This window comes from Lucilia cuprina, chromosome 4, assembly GCF_022045245.1.
Source record: "Lucilia cuprina isolate Lc7/37 chromosome 4, ASM2204524v1, whole genome shotgun sequence".
Lineage (NCBI taxonomy): Eukaryota > Metazoa > Arthropoda > Insecta > Diptera > Calliphoridae > Lucilia > Lucilia cuprina.
Genome location: NC_060952.1, coordinates 60,356,742 through 60,371,611, shown reverse-complemented (window position 1 = coordinate 60,371,611; position 14,870 = coordinate 60,356,742). Strand labels below are relative to the sequence as shown.

The 14,870-nt window shown below is 30.7% G+C and overlaps 1 protein-coding gene and 1 long non-coding RNA gene across 2 annotated transcripts; both read right to left on the bottom strand.

Annotated features, from left to right (window-relative positions):
* Window positions 1–10,980: 10,980 nt before the first annotated feature.
* LOC124419805 lies at window positions 10,981–11,285 on the bottom strand. The gene is made up of 2 exons (XR_006940824.1): window positions 11,198–11,285; window positions 10,981–11,129 (listed from the first exon to the last, which is right to left on the bottom strand). It is a non-coding gene; the product is annotated as an uncharacterized LOC124419805 (long non-coding RNA).
* A 1,305-nt stretch (window positions 11,286–12,590) lies between these two features.
* Window positions 12,591–14,224, bottom strand: LOC111689757 (calreticulin). The gene is made up of 4 exons (XM_023452217.2): window positions 14,062–14,224; window positions 13,888–13,992; window positions 13,356–13,828; window positions 12,591–13,233 (listed from the first exon to the last, which is right to left on the bottom strand). Exons 1-4 carry the CDS (start codon window positions 14,150–14,152, stop codon window positions 12,703–12,705), a joined length of 1,200 nt encoding a protein of 399 aa, XP_023307985.2. The 5' UTR covers window positions 14,153–14,224; the 3' UTR covers window positions 12,591–12,702.
* Window positions 14,225–14,870: the final 646 nt, after the last annotated feature.

Below are 14,870 nucleotides of genomic sequence, written 5' to 3'. Positions count from 1 at the left end.
CTGTAATATCCTTGAGTGGATATGCCTCTGGCCACCGCGTAAAACGATCAATGATTGTTAAAATGTATCTATGGTTACGAGATGGAGGAAGAGGACCGACTATGTCAAGGTGAATGTGCTCAAATCTACCTCTAGGAATATCTATTTTCATTACAGGTGATTTGGTGTATCTATTTATTTTTGACTTCTGGCAATTTACACATTGCTTAGACCACAAATTTATATCCTTATTCATGTTTGGCCAAAAATAACGATGAGAAATTAGACGACGAGTAGCTCTAATACCTGAATGAGAAATTGAGTGTAACTTTTCAAAAATTATTTTGCGTAAAGTATTCGGAACAAAAGGTCTTGTTGTCTCTTGACAAGTTTCGCACCATTAACAAACATTAAATAGTGGAACATTCACTTGTTTCAAATTAAGGTGTCTATTCTTGTCTTTCAAAATGTCTTTGAGTTCTACATCCTTCTGTTGCTCATCGTATAAAACTTTCAGATTTATATCTGACTGTTGAAAGGCGTCTAACTCGAATGCTCTAAATAAATGCACTGGAGCCCATTTGCATAAAAATAAAGGAATTCTCTATTAACGTATCATACCAGCTAAGCTTAACAATGATTGATGGAAAGGTCAGCAATGCCATAAGAGAAACTTCTTCCTTCTGGAGATGCTCAATTTGTAATGAGAAAAAGTCGCAATTCTCAAATATAAACAAAAGCAGAAGTATTAATGAGGAAGTCCTGTCTTTCGGAATTTCACCACTTCATGCCAGAATACGATTTTTGGATTACTTTTTACACATAGCATACGACCTCAAATATAGAAGTGTGCCAGAGAATCTTACTAAATCAACAAAAAAATAATGAAGAATTGAAAGACCTGAGAGCTGCGAAAAAAAGCAGAATCCAGAAGAATTTAAAGTTCAGATGGGATTAAACATCGACAAACCACTTCCAAGTTGCGGTAGTACAAATGACGGTAATACGGCGAGAAGGTTTTTTCTTGATTTTGAAATACTTCAAAAATAACTGGAATCGACAAGGAGTTGCTTCGAAGAGTTAACACTATTTTAATGGCACTGAATAGTAAACATAAAATTAATGGAAATCGATTTGGGAATATACATCTGAAATTTATAAATTACTTGTATCTCTGTATCCATGAAGGGAACTAACACCAACAGTACACAAAGTATTGTGTCATGGTCAAATAATAATTGAATCGAATATTCTTCCACTTGAGAGTTAACAGAAGAAGCCCAGGAAGCGAGGAATCGAGATTTAAGCATGTTCAACTTTTCAGCTCAAGAAAATGCTCCAGGAAATCACAGAATGAAGATATTTTTAATAGTTTACTTCTATCTTCTGATCCTGTTCTTTTAACTATGCGAAAAAGATGGATTTGTTATGAAACTCTATCATCTCAAAACGAGGAAGATTTAAAGGACTTATATTACCTTCTGGATATGTATACCGATATGACAGATTATTTTATAGAAAATAAGTAGTGTTAAGAATTAACTATATAAGTAGGTTGTAAGAATTAATTGTATTATGATTAAGATAAACAGTTCAAATAAAAAAGCTATTATACTAAATGATGATATTGTATTAAATTGTGTTTATATTTCGGTGGGCGGGAAAGGTGGTTTGTGTGGGTTGATTTAGGTGTTGTTGTGCGTGCTCATAATAAAAATTATATTTTTATTGTATATACAATGTTATAGTATATAACATATAAAATAATTAACTAAATAATTTTTAAAAATTGTCCAAATATTTTATTCAACACCAAATGTATGTTCTGTCATACTTAATACTAAAATATGAAAAAGATGAAATTAAAGGACACAGGTTTAAATGAACATATTTTTGAATGTAATTGAGATATTGGCTTGAAATTTTTTGTAGAGGGTCGAGAATTTCCATATCTAACTAAAAAAAGATATTAAGGGATAAATATGGACTAAATTGTTGTAGCTATCAGCGACCCTATTAAAATTTTGATATAAATCATAGTTTTAGAACGCTTAAATTTGTCATTTCAAATAAGAAAATGCAAAAAAAAATTTGAAATGGTCAAAGGGCATCCCGCAATTCCCAAAAATAGGAATGAAAATCCCAAAAATGGGATTTTTTACATTTTTGCCCATAGGGTCCACATTTCTTTCAAGGCTGGGAAAATACTTTTGGAGTAAATAGAAAACATATTGAGGTTTCCAAAACTGCTTTCAGTTTTCTGATCCCAGCGAAAGATACCTTTTAGAAAACTATAAAATTGTTATATGTTCTTAAAGAAAATTTTATTTTATTAATAAAAAAGTTAAGACACATTTTGGGCAAAAAAACGGCAAAAATCAAAAATTTTTTGAATTTTTAAATTAAAGAACGTATGTTTTTGCATCTGTAAATGATATTGATCTCAAATTTTTTGTATATTATTGGAAATTTTGTTGTCTAACTAACAGGAAAAAATTGAGTCCATTTGGTCCAAAATTACGCCCGGTGTTCAAAAAAAGGCGGACCAAGGTATGGTAAATTTTGTATCACTAAATTTTTAAATGCCTATAACTCGGATATTATAAGAGATAAGTAGTATGTCCAAGCATGTTTTTTCAAGATCTCGTCGAGCGCTATCAGAAAATATTTGGGTGAAAAACAAAAAAATGGCACCAGTTTATAAATTTTACATGTCGTAGGTACCCTACTTTGAGCCGCCACAGCTCCGTTCCTGGGGCATCTGCGGGGTTCATCTTCAAAACTTAAACTCGAATACTCCTTGGCAACGCTCACGCCAAATTTTATCCCGATCGGATCAGCCGTTTAGAAATGCCAGATTTATTTCCAAAAAATTTCCATTCTGCCCCACTGTGCACTATTAAACTTCCCCAATTTTGGACAAATTGTCCGGAAGCGTGGTTTATCCATGCTGAAATGCAATTTGCAAATAGGAAAGTAACAAAGGACATTACTAAATATGAGTATGTTGTTACTGCTTTACCTCAAGATGTAATAGTAACTGTACTTGACATTATACAGAAACCTCCTTCAAGTAATCGTTACGATCATTTAAAGAAAATCCTTATTGAAAGGCATTCTATGAGTGAAAATACAAAATTAGATAAAATATTGTCTGATTCTGTGATGGGAGATCAAAAACCATCTGAATTTTATAGGTCATTAGCTTTACTTGGGAATTCAAATTTTAGTCCCGACGTGTTAAGAAAAATATGGTTAAGAAAATTACCAAATAACATAAATGTTGTCTTGACTGGTTCCAATTTAACAGATATCAACGAATTAACATGCTTAGCTGATAACATATGGAAAGTGCTACAGGGTAATAAGATAGCAAGTATTAGAGACACTACTCCAATACATTCTGCAAATTCGTATAGTCTAGAAAAGGTTGTTGAAAATCTAGTACAAGCTACTACCAATATTTGTAATAGCTTCAATAATCTTTCATTAGATGTAGCTTCAATAAAAAATCAGTTAGATGGACAACAGTACAGACCCTTAAATAGGCGATTAAGTAGGAGCATATCTCGTCCTAGATCTGCGAATAGAGACTGGATTTGTAGATTCCATTACAGATACGGTAGTGAAGCAAGAAGGTGTGAACAACCTTGCTCTTATTATAGACAAAAAGAAGATTCAAAAAACTAACTGGACCCACTATCGAGGCGACAGATAATGGGAGTTTGAACTTGTCAACACGTCGCCTTTTTCTTTATGATAAGAATAATAAAATAAAATTTTTAATTGACAGTGGGGCTGATATATCTGTCCTTCCATCTTCAAAATTTAAAAGTCATTAGACTACTTCTGACATTGTTCTGACAGCAGCAAACGGTTCAAATATATCAACATTTGGTAAGAAAATGTTGAATGTAGATTTAGGATTACGACGCGAGTTTCCCTTTGTTGTGTTTGCTGTGTTGAGTCAATATTGACACTTGAAAATTATATTAATAAAATAAAAACGATTGAAAAATTAGTTTTTTTCTGAAAATGTTTTCAATAATTTTATAGGAAAAACATAACTTTTAGCAGTGTTTATTGCAGCAGCAGAGGCTATTTTGCCCAAGGAATTGTGCTAATGCTAAAATTAACGATTGATATGAACGATAATTGTTAATTTCAAAGCAGCCCAAATGCAGTCAAAGTACACCCTACACCACACTAATGGGAACGGCATTTTGTTTATGTCTTAAAGTTTGTAACACCTGCGTCGATGTAATAATGTAATCTGTCCATAAATTAGCCTATTGAAATATTTTGTATGCGGTACATGCTATACAAGAATAGGGTATTTATAAAATTCGACTCAACAAATTTTATATATACGAAATTTTGACTATATATATTGTTAAAATGAGTAGTACATTCGTTAATTAAGCAAACATCAATCTCTTGAATATAACTTCTGCATTAAAAAATACTAAATAACTTATTGCTACTTACTCGCAATATTTTTATACCCACCATCAAAAAAGATGGGGGTATATTGTTTTTGTCATTCCGTTTGTCTACCCATAAAAGTATATATATTGTGGGTCCTTATTAGATTCTAAGACGATCTAGCCATGTCCGTCCGTCTGTCCGTCTGTCTGTTGAAAACACGATAGAGTCCAAACGGAAGTAGCTAGCGAGCTGAAATTTTGCACAGATACTTATAGTTGATCCAGTTTGTTTGGTATTGAAAATGGGCAATATCGGTCCACATTTCGCCTAGCCCTCATATAAGCCCCCCTTTAGAAAATGACATTATCGCCAATAACTGACTAACAAAAGCATCAATAGCGCTGTAATTCGGCACAAACATGTTATATGGGGACATAAATCTTTTCATAGATTTTTATAAGGATCGGTCCATTATTGACCCTACCCCCCATATAAAGTCCCCTTCAGAAAATGATTTTATCGCCCATAAATGGCTAAGAGAAGCATCAATAGCAGTGAAATTCGGCACAAATATGTTCTATGAGGACATAAATTTTTTCGTAGAATTTTATAAGGATTGGTTCATAATTGACCCTACCGCCCATATAAAGTCCCCTTCAGAAAATGACTTTGTCGCTCATAACTGCCTAAGAGAAGCATCAATAGCGGTGAAATTCGGCACAAACATGTTTTATGGTCTCATAAATCTTTTTGTAGAATTTTATAACGATAATTGACCCTATCCATAATTGACCCTATCCCACCTATAAGGTCCCTTGCAGAAAACGACTTTAATGCTCATTTCTACCTTAAGAAGCATATATATAACAATAATATTCGACATATAAAAGTTTTATGGGAACTAAAATCATTTTCTTAAATTTTATGAGGATGAGTCCATTATTATCTAACCCCCTAATAAGGTGCCCTTTAGAAAACGAATTCAACGCTCATTTCTACAAAATTCTACATACACAAGTTTCGTGCGAGCCAAAATCTTCCTATCAAATTTTATAAGGATCGATCCTTATTGAAAGTAAGAATATCGGTTCACGTTTTCTCCTAACCCTATTATAATGCCCCCTTCAGAAAATAACTTTATCGCTAAGAGATGTATCAATAGCGGTGAAATTCAACACAAACATGTTTAATGAGAACTTAAATTTATGCTCATATCTGCTCATAACATATATATAAAGCAATAAAATTCGACATAAAAAAGTTTTATAGGAAATAAAATCATTTTCATAAATTTAATGAAAATGGATTTATAATTAACCTTACCAAGGTCCCCTTCTGAAAATGACTTTAAGACTTATTACTGACCCAAAAATGTGAGTACATCAGTAAAATTCTACATAAACATGAATGATTTGATGGTGGGTATATAAGATTCGTCATGGCCGAATAAAACACTCTTACATGTTGTTATTTTATGTAAACAAAAATAAAAATACTCATACAATTATATTAAATTCACACAGAACCTGTACATGTGAGAGAGTAATATTTCTTATGCTCACTTTCGTATCTATTTATTAATTTATGGTTAGGGGTTCTGAGGGAAAATAATGGCGTTCTCGGAACATTGGATGGGAGGGTAAAATTGCGCCTAAACTCAATAACATCGAGAGTTTTTTTCATGGTAATGTACAATTTTAATTAGCATTCATCAAGACAGGGGTATACATTTTTAGATTGTGATAACGGGAGTCTATAAAATTATCTGTAAATGGAATAATTCTTCTAAAGGGAAAATGAACCCCCCGCCAGGCTGAAGCTAGCAGCTCAAAGGCTCCCACATTCCTTGGTTAGAAGAATACCCAAATTGCTTCAAACGTTTATAGCCTAGACCGTCTGGTCATTTGGCGAATAGTTAAACATTTGTCTACTATATATAAAGTTTATTATAATGATCTCTAGGGATAAAACATTACATATATGAGCCAAAAATTAATCTTTTTTTTATAGAAAACCGAATGCACCATTAAAAGACCGCGAATAATTCTCATCAGAAGACGAACGAAAAATGTATAAAACACAGTGCAACACGAAAAAATAACCATAACGAACACCACTATATGATAAAAGACCAATAATAAGTCGACCCGTGTCTTCCAGTTTGCCTAAAGTCATGCACTTTTTTAGTTATATGCCACCAAAGATTTTGAGCCTCGGTGCCATTTTTGAAAAAAATGAGCATTTTCTCAGACTCATATCTTGCAAGACGTTCGGAATTTTGATTTACTCTCTGAGGAAATGTTGTTGCTCTTATCACAAAGAACCAAAATTGTGAACATATAAAGTAAAAAAACGTTATCTGATCATGAAACTTAAAAAATTAAGTTTGTTTTACATTATTATCCTTTTTCAGACCTATAAGTAGCAAACCGTTTAAAATTTAAGAAAACAGTTAACTTCAAAAATGTACCTAAGATCTCAATAAACAACTTTCCAGAACATATGAACTTCTTAGGAATGATATTTAATTCGAAAAGGTGAAAAGTGAATTTGATTGAAAATCCTGACCTCAGTTTAATTTTTGAAAAATTAAACTTTTTTGATTTTTTGAAATGGGTATCGAAAAATCCGTAATTTTGAGCTGATTACGGGAAAAATAATTTTAAAAAAATTATAGAATATTTCTGGTCCACAAAAAGATTTTTAGTGGGTTTGAGAGGCATTTTGTTTTTGCTTTTATCGAAATGGGTGTCAAAATTGTCGTAATTTTTAGCTCATACAGAAAAATATTCCAAAAATTATTTGGCATTTGGTTTAGTCCATTTCAGAATTTTTTGAAATTTGTATGCTCCTTATAATACAATAATAAATGTCACTAACAATAATTTTATTTATTTTTCCCTTGACAAGCTTAAAATTGCGTAATTTTTGACACCCAATTCCAAAAGATTGCACTGAGATCAAGATTTTCAATCGCAGGTAGAAAACTGAGGATTTAATTCTTTGAAACGCATCGTTATTATTCCTAAAAAGTAGCCCACGGGAAGTAAATAAAAACAAAATGAAATTAAATACTTTTCAGGAAACTTTTTCGACTAACCTATCATTCCTATGTTCTAGAAAGTTGTTAATTGAGATCTTAGGTACATTTTTGTAGTTAACTGTTTTCTTAAATTTTAAACGGTTTGCTACTTATAAGCCTGAACAAGGAAAAATAATGTAAAAAAAAAAAATTGCGATTCTGATCATGAAGATAATTTTTTGACTTTATATATTCACAATTTTGGTTCTCTGTGATAAGAGCAACAATATCCCTCAGAGCGTAAATCAAAATTCCGAACGGTTTGCAAGATGTGAGTTTAAGAAAATTATCACTTTTTTTAAAACAGACACCGAGGCCCCAAATCTTTGGGGGCCTATAACTAAAAAAGTGCATGACTTTGGGCAAAACTGGAAAACACGGGTCTTCCTATTTTTTGTATTTTATCATATATTGGTGTCCGTATATGGTTATCCAATCATGACACACAAAAATTACACACAGTGAAATCAATATTAACATGAATGCTGATATTATGAAGACATTTTATCGGGATATTTTTAATGATTGGGGTCATGTAAAAACACAACAGAACTCTGAGTAAGCGGCCATGAATTATGGATGCTCATAATGCATGAAGCGTGTTGCAAACTGTTTAAGAGTATACATTTCATAGTTGAAACTATAGATGGCCCAAGGAGAAGATACAAAACAGTAAAATTTTTGCATTAGAAAATATTAATTTATAATAAAATTTTACTTTATTAAGTTTAATGAGTTAAATTAAAGTTTTTTATTTTTCTGAAGTATAATTAAGTGGATCTTTTATTTGTTTTAGTTTAAAGATATCTGCAGTAAATACAGATTTATTTAGTTAGTTAGTTTAAAAACAGGCCTGGAGGCCTGTTGTGCGCTCCTTAACCAGTGCCACTGGTGAGAATCGAACCCAATACCTCCGGTCTACCAGACTAGAACAGAACCACTAAGCTACTGGTGGTCACAAATACAGATTTAAACAAGTAAGATTGCTATATTCGGTTGTGCCGAATCTTATATACCCTTCACCATAGAGTATTTTAAACATCTTTTATAAATTTTAAATTTTTTTCCGACTACATTATTATTACATCAAAAGCTAAACAAAAAGAACAACAACAACGTTAAACGAAATAAAAAACAAAATACACAAGGCATATAAACCAACAGACATCTAAACATATATAACGAAAAACAAAATTAACAACGCAATGACGCCAACATCATCCAAACATACAAAAAAATACACAGCTGAATAAAACCAAATACATCTACACACACACGTGTACATCTTTTTCTAATATACAGTGTTGTTGCTTTTATAACAAAGCATGAAAAAATATGACATTTTTTGAAGAAATTTTCAGAGGTTGTCTCGGATTTTTGCTCATAGCTCCGTTATTTACCGACCGATTTTGCTGATTTTAAATAGCGATCTTCTCGAAATCATGTCTAACAGAATTATTGATGATTAGGATCTCGCCGACATCTGGGATCCTCTAAAAACTGATTTCAACAGACAGACAGACAGACATGGCTTAATCGACTCCGCTATCTATAAGGATCCAAAATATATATATTTTATAGGGTCGGAAAATTATATTATAGAAATTACAAACGGAGTGACAAACTTATATATACCCTTCTTACGAATGTGAAGAGTATAAAAACATGAAACTTTTTGGAATATGGTTTATAGTTTAAAAATTTAGAACTTAAGTTTAAATATTTTACCTTCATTTAAACATTTTTTCACACACTGTACGTATTGAATGACATGATTCGCCATACAAAATTTCAGCTGCGAATTACACAAACTGTACTTAATTCAGTTTGAATTACCTTATGAATTACGAACGAATGACTGTCATCTCTAATTTTTATAGAGTATTTAAGTATTTTCAGACTACAATACTGAGTATTAATACATTTCAAAATTAAAATATTATAGAATTTGGTCGGTGTATCAAAAAATGACTGTCACCTCTAATCTAGTACTAGCTTATACCCGGTGAGCTAAGCTACCCCTATCGAAATTAAATACATAATCAAAAAAAAATATTTATTTAGTTACTAAATTATAAAATTTTTCTTAAATGTTTATAATAATTTCTCTTGGTGACAATATATTTCATTTAAATTCTAAAATAATACATTAATAATATATATACTTCTTACTTGCTAAAATTTAATATATACCTTTAGTCTTAAAGAATAATTCTTATTCTAATGCCTTGGGATATACAATATTTTTTTTAATAGTTTCCTAGATAACTTAAAATGTTTAGATGAATATGATGAATATGAATATTTTGTATTTTATTCATAGTCAGTAATATTCAACTGTTCGTGGAAACATGATATTAATGGTTTTAAGCCTTAAAATTTAAGGCTAAAGTGAGCTTTAACTATTGTCACAAGTATATACCCTGTGATATTGTGTGCATTAAAATCAAAACAAAATTTTTATGAGTACAAGCGGAAATGTTTAAGCTGAAAAAACTACATTATCTAAAGTCAGAATTTTGTAATATTTTTGTATTTCATACGCGTTTTTATATAAAACTGAAAAAAACGAAATACTCAACAAACAAATAATCATAGAAAAATAAATAGAAGTGTTACTGAGAGTAAGAAATATTACTCTCTCACATGTACAGGTTCTGTGTGAATTTAATACAATTGTATGAGTATTTTTATTTTTGTTTACATAAAATAACAAAAATATGAAAGTACAAAATGTATCCGAATACATCATACCCTACCACATTGCGAGTAAGTAGCAATAAGTTATTTAGTATTTTTTAATGTAGAAGTTATATTGAAGAGATTGATGTTTGCTTAATTATTGAATGTACTACTCATTTTAACAATATATAGTCAAAATTTCGTATATATAAAATTTGTTGAGTCGAATTTTATAAATACCCTATTCTTGTATAGCATGTACCGCTTACAAAATATTTCAATAGGCTAATTTATGGACGGATTACATTATTACATCGACGCAGGTGTTACAAACTTTAAGACATAAACAAAATGCCGTTCCCATTAGTGTGGTGTAGGGTGTACTTTGACTGCATTTGGGCTGCTTTGAAATTAACAACCCTATAAGAACAGTGACAGTCATTTGACCGGTCAATTGACTGTCACTACTGAGAATATACCCATCATTGCGTAGAACAAAGCTCCATCACTTTCTTAAGGGCAATATGTAAAAAGTGATGGAAACATTTGTGTACATGTGATGTTGCATCACCTCGCACTTATGAATTCTATCGACTTTAAAACATATATTTGAGCTTCTCACTCTTTTGTTGTTTACTAATCATGGATGATATAAATATTAGTCATGACTGACTAATCATGCTTGATGGATATATCCATCACAGTTAACAAATAAAAAAATATGCATTAATCGGTCATTGTTGACTAATCACACTTGATGAATATATCCGTCAAATCTGACGGCTATACCAATTTATAATAAAACACAATTTATTGATATTTTAATATATAGGTATATATTTTTAATTTTATTAATATAGTAATCATATACATAAATTACCAGTCTTTTCACCATTTTACATATCCCGCAGAATCTTAAGTCCTCTGATGCTCCTATTAATTTGTGGAAATAAGTTGTCTGTAAAGAAATACATAAGTATTCATAAATATCGAAATATAAAAATCATAAGTACATATTTATGTTACCATTGATTGATTAAACTCCGAATTGTTTATCTTCTGATCCACTTCCTGAACTTTTTTAAAATTTAGTTTATAATAATTCTCTTTTTTTAATAATTTAAAGAATTTGTAATTTTTTTTATTTTTTCTCTTCTTGATCTTTGGCTTTCGCAGAAACAATTAATTTGTAACGACGAAAAATATAACTCTGTAACACAGTGACAGTCATTTGATCGGTCATTTGGCTGTCATTGTTGATCAAAATATAAATTTTAATACATTTTAATCAAAATGTAGTTGTTTCATTCTTTCATATGCAAATTCAACCCTATACCACACATTGGGTCCAGAAACGGTAATTTTACCGGTCATTTGACTGTCATTGTTGATGGAATCATCCATTAAATTTTTTTTCGACAATTCCATAAAAAAAATGTTGCATGTGTGTTAGTAAAATCATTTTGTATGTGTTAGTTTCGGTCATTCGTTTCTTATAGGGAATAATCGTTCATATCAAGCGTTAATTTTAGCATTAGCACAATTCCTTTGGCAAAATAGCCCCTGCTGCTGCAATAAACACTGCTAACAGTTATGTTTTTCCTATAAAATTATTGAAAACATTTTCAAAAAAAAAAACAAATTTTTCAATCGTTTTTATTTTTTTAATATAATTTGTCAATATTGACTCAACCCAGCAAACACAAAGAGTTTATTTAAAATTAAGAATCATTTTTAACGAAGATGTTTCTTACATTGGTCAACTGATATTGAATAAAAATGGCTAATTCAAAACATTATTTCATAAAATATCGAAATATAATGTCAAACAAAAATATAAAAACTTTTTAAACGAAAGAGTTTGTTGGGTTACATATTTTTCAACTAATACATTCTCACGACTTAGGTCTTTGACAGCAGACTTAGGTTTTGTCATACTCAGTTTCAGTTCTATGTATACCTTTTCTATGCAAATAATTCTATACAGAACAGGGCTCTAAAATACAGTACTGTTCTGTATAATACAGAACGTCTTATCACCGTAAGTACAGGTCCTCTTTCCGAAATTCACTTGAAATTTAAGACACATTTAGTGGTGTCACTAAAATCGACTTTTTCCTTGTTGTCTTTTTAAGAGCACTTATTTAACTTGCTTTGTTAGATGGTACAAATTTTGTAACTGAATTTCCGACTAGTTAACATAGCCCATTTAATTATTTAAAATAAATTTATTTTAAAATACACCCTGTGGTTTTGAATTGAAAAGTGGTTTGTGTATTTGAAAAAAATAGAATTGCCAGATATTGAAATTTTAAAGCAAATTGGAAAAAAAATGTTTGTTTGAATTTTCTTGGTTTGTGCTCAAACTAACTAAAAACTGAACTGAAAACGAAATAAAAACTGAACAGCTGAGCTGACATTTTTTTGTAATAAATAAAAAATATTTTATTAAGTCTTTTGTAATATTTTCAAATACTAGATAATAAGCATTTGATTCTAAGGTTATTAGGATATTTTATATATGTATGTACTTATAACTCATCGTGTTCGCTAGACTGATCTTCAGGTGAAATATCATCTTTATCATCTTCATCTTCGTCATCATTTGTCTTATTTTCTTCTTCGTCTTTTTTTCTTTGCTCTTCATCCTGAGCTTCCTTCATTTTTTTTTCACCTGCTTGTGTAGTTTTAACTTCAGATGCAATTTTTGATGCCGACTCAATATCGTCAGTTATAAGAATGTTGTCAAAGATTGTTCCTGATTTAACTTGCCACAAATCCAATCCAATTGTACATATTTCTTTGCGTAAATACAAATTTGAATCAGGAGTATAATCAGGATTATCGATCTCTGGATGCTCCCATGCGCCTTTGTAATCGGGGTTATCAAGTTGTTTCGGTTGCCATTCTCCTTTGTACTCGGGATTATCAACCATAGGTGGTTCCCATTCTCCATCCATCTCGTCGTCCCAATCTTCTGGCTTTGTGGCATCAGGATCAGGTATATGTTCTGGTTTATCCCAGTCTTCTGGTTTTTTATCATTAGGGTCAGCAATTGTTGGCTGCAAAATATAACAATGACTTTATATCAACTTTAAATAAAATATATAGTAGGTATTCAAAAATACTGTCTATGCCCAAACCGAACAACATAATAACATAATATAAAAACGTATGTACTTACCCTATCATCCCAGTTTTCAGGTTTCTTTGCATTAGGATCTTTTATTTTCTTTGGTGGCAAAAAGTCCCAATCATCTTCAAGATTTCCTGATTCTACCTTTTCATTGTCAATTAACACTTCGTAAGTATTATCAGGTTTTACTATAAGAGTATAGAAATGGGTGTAGATATCATCTTTGCACCTAATATCCTTGTTAATTAAAAGGTTTTTGCCTTTGTAACTGAATATAACATGGACTTTTTTTGTGCCTGGTCCACAAATATCTGGACCGAACATAATTTCATATGGAGATTCGCCATGCATGTCTTCCTGTTCCAGAGAGCAGTCAAAGAGTTTTACATATCCACCGCCACAATCGATATTCTGCTCATGTTTAACAGAAAACTGGATTACAAGTGGTTTATTTTCATTTGAAAATGGAGGAAATTTCTTGGAAGCAGCATAGAACCTAGCATCCTGAGATGTCTGTAAGCCTAATTTAAAAACAATTTTATTACAAAACGTAACAAATACATGTAAAATTCGAACAAACCTTTATCGGCTTCCACATCATTGTAGAAAGATCCAGAACTCAAAACAAATTTTCCAAATTCTTTTCCTGGGTGTTTACTATATACCCAGCTATCCTTCCAAGAGTCTAAAATATGTAAAAGAATACATAAAGATTATATGATAAATATTTCTTATTTACTATGTTAAAAATTACCATCCAAAAATTTTTCGTCTAAATATACAGTTGAGTAACAATAATTAATTACCGCAAAAAGGGTAAAGACTAATAAACGATATTTAAGCATTTTATTTTTGGAAACAGCTAGTTTAAACAACGTCACGCACCAAAGTGAATCCTAAACTGTTAATGAATGTTAACAAAAATGAAACAAAAAACAATTTTTAGATATAAAGCTAAACACGCGCTGTAATTTCATTGGCTGAAGAAATAGACCAATGAAATATGAGACGCGTTGCACATTCACAACACTTCCGAACACTTCCGAAATTATTTTATTAACAGTGTTGATAACTTTTTTCGTAAAGAATTTAAAATATTTCAAGGAACTTTTGTGAAAAGAAACATATTACTGTATTGTTTAGTAATATAAATTGCTTTTGACAAAAACTATGCTCATTCAATTTGAATTAAATCTTATTTTGTTCAAATTTTGGTCATAAAACATTGAAAAAACATTGTTGTGTCTCTCAGAGTATTAAGGCTCAGTTAGTCTCTACGTTCCGTTCCGTGATGAAACAGCTATTCGTATTTGGATGAACATGTAGAAAATAGAATTCAATCCGCAACGTTAAGTGACAGCTATAAACAGCTGGCATAAAAACAAAAAAGATGTAAACAAGAAAAAAACAGTGATGTTAATGTTTTAAAAATAATGTACATCCAAAAAATTTTAATTATTACGATTAATTGAAATAATTTAAAATTAAACATTAATATTAATGTACTTCTTATAATAGTAAATATTTATTAAAAAAATTATACTAAATGCTATGAAAAACGCG

Bases quoted from the DNA above. Each gene is read 5' to 3' on its own strand.
- LOC111689757 (XM_023452217.2), bottom strand. From the start codon at position 14,152: ATGCTTAAATATCGTTTATTAGTCTTTACCCTTTTTGCGGTAATTAAT. The intron at 13,829-13,887 runs GTTTGTTCGAAT...TTTTTAAATTAG, and splicing joins TGATGTGGAAGCCGATAAAG to GCTTACAGACATCTCAGGAT. The intron at 13,234-13,355 runs GTAAGTACATAC...TATATTTTGCAG, and splicing joins CTGAAAACTGGGATGATAGG to CCAACAATTGCTGACCCTAA.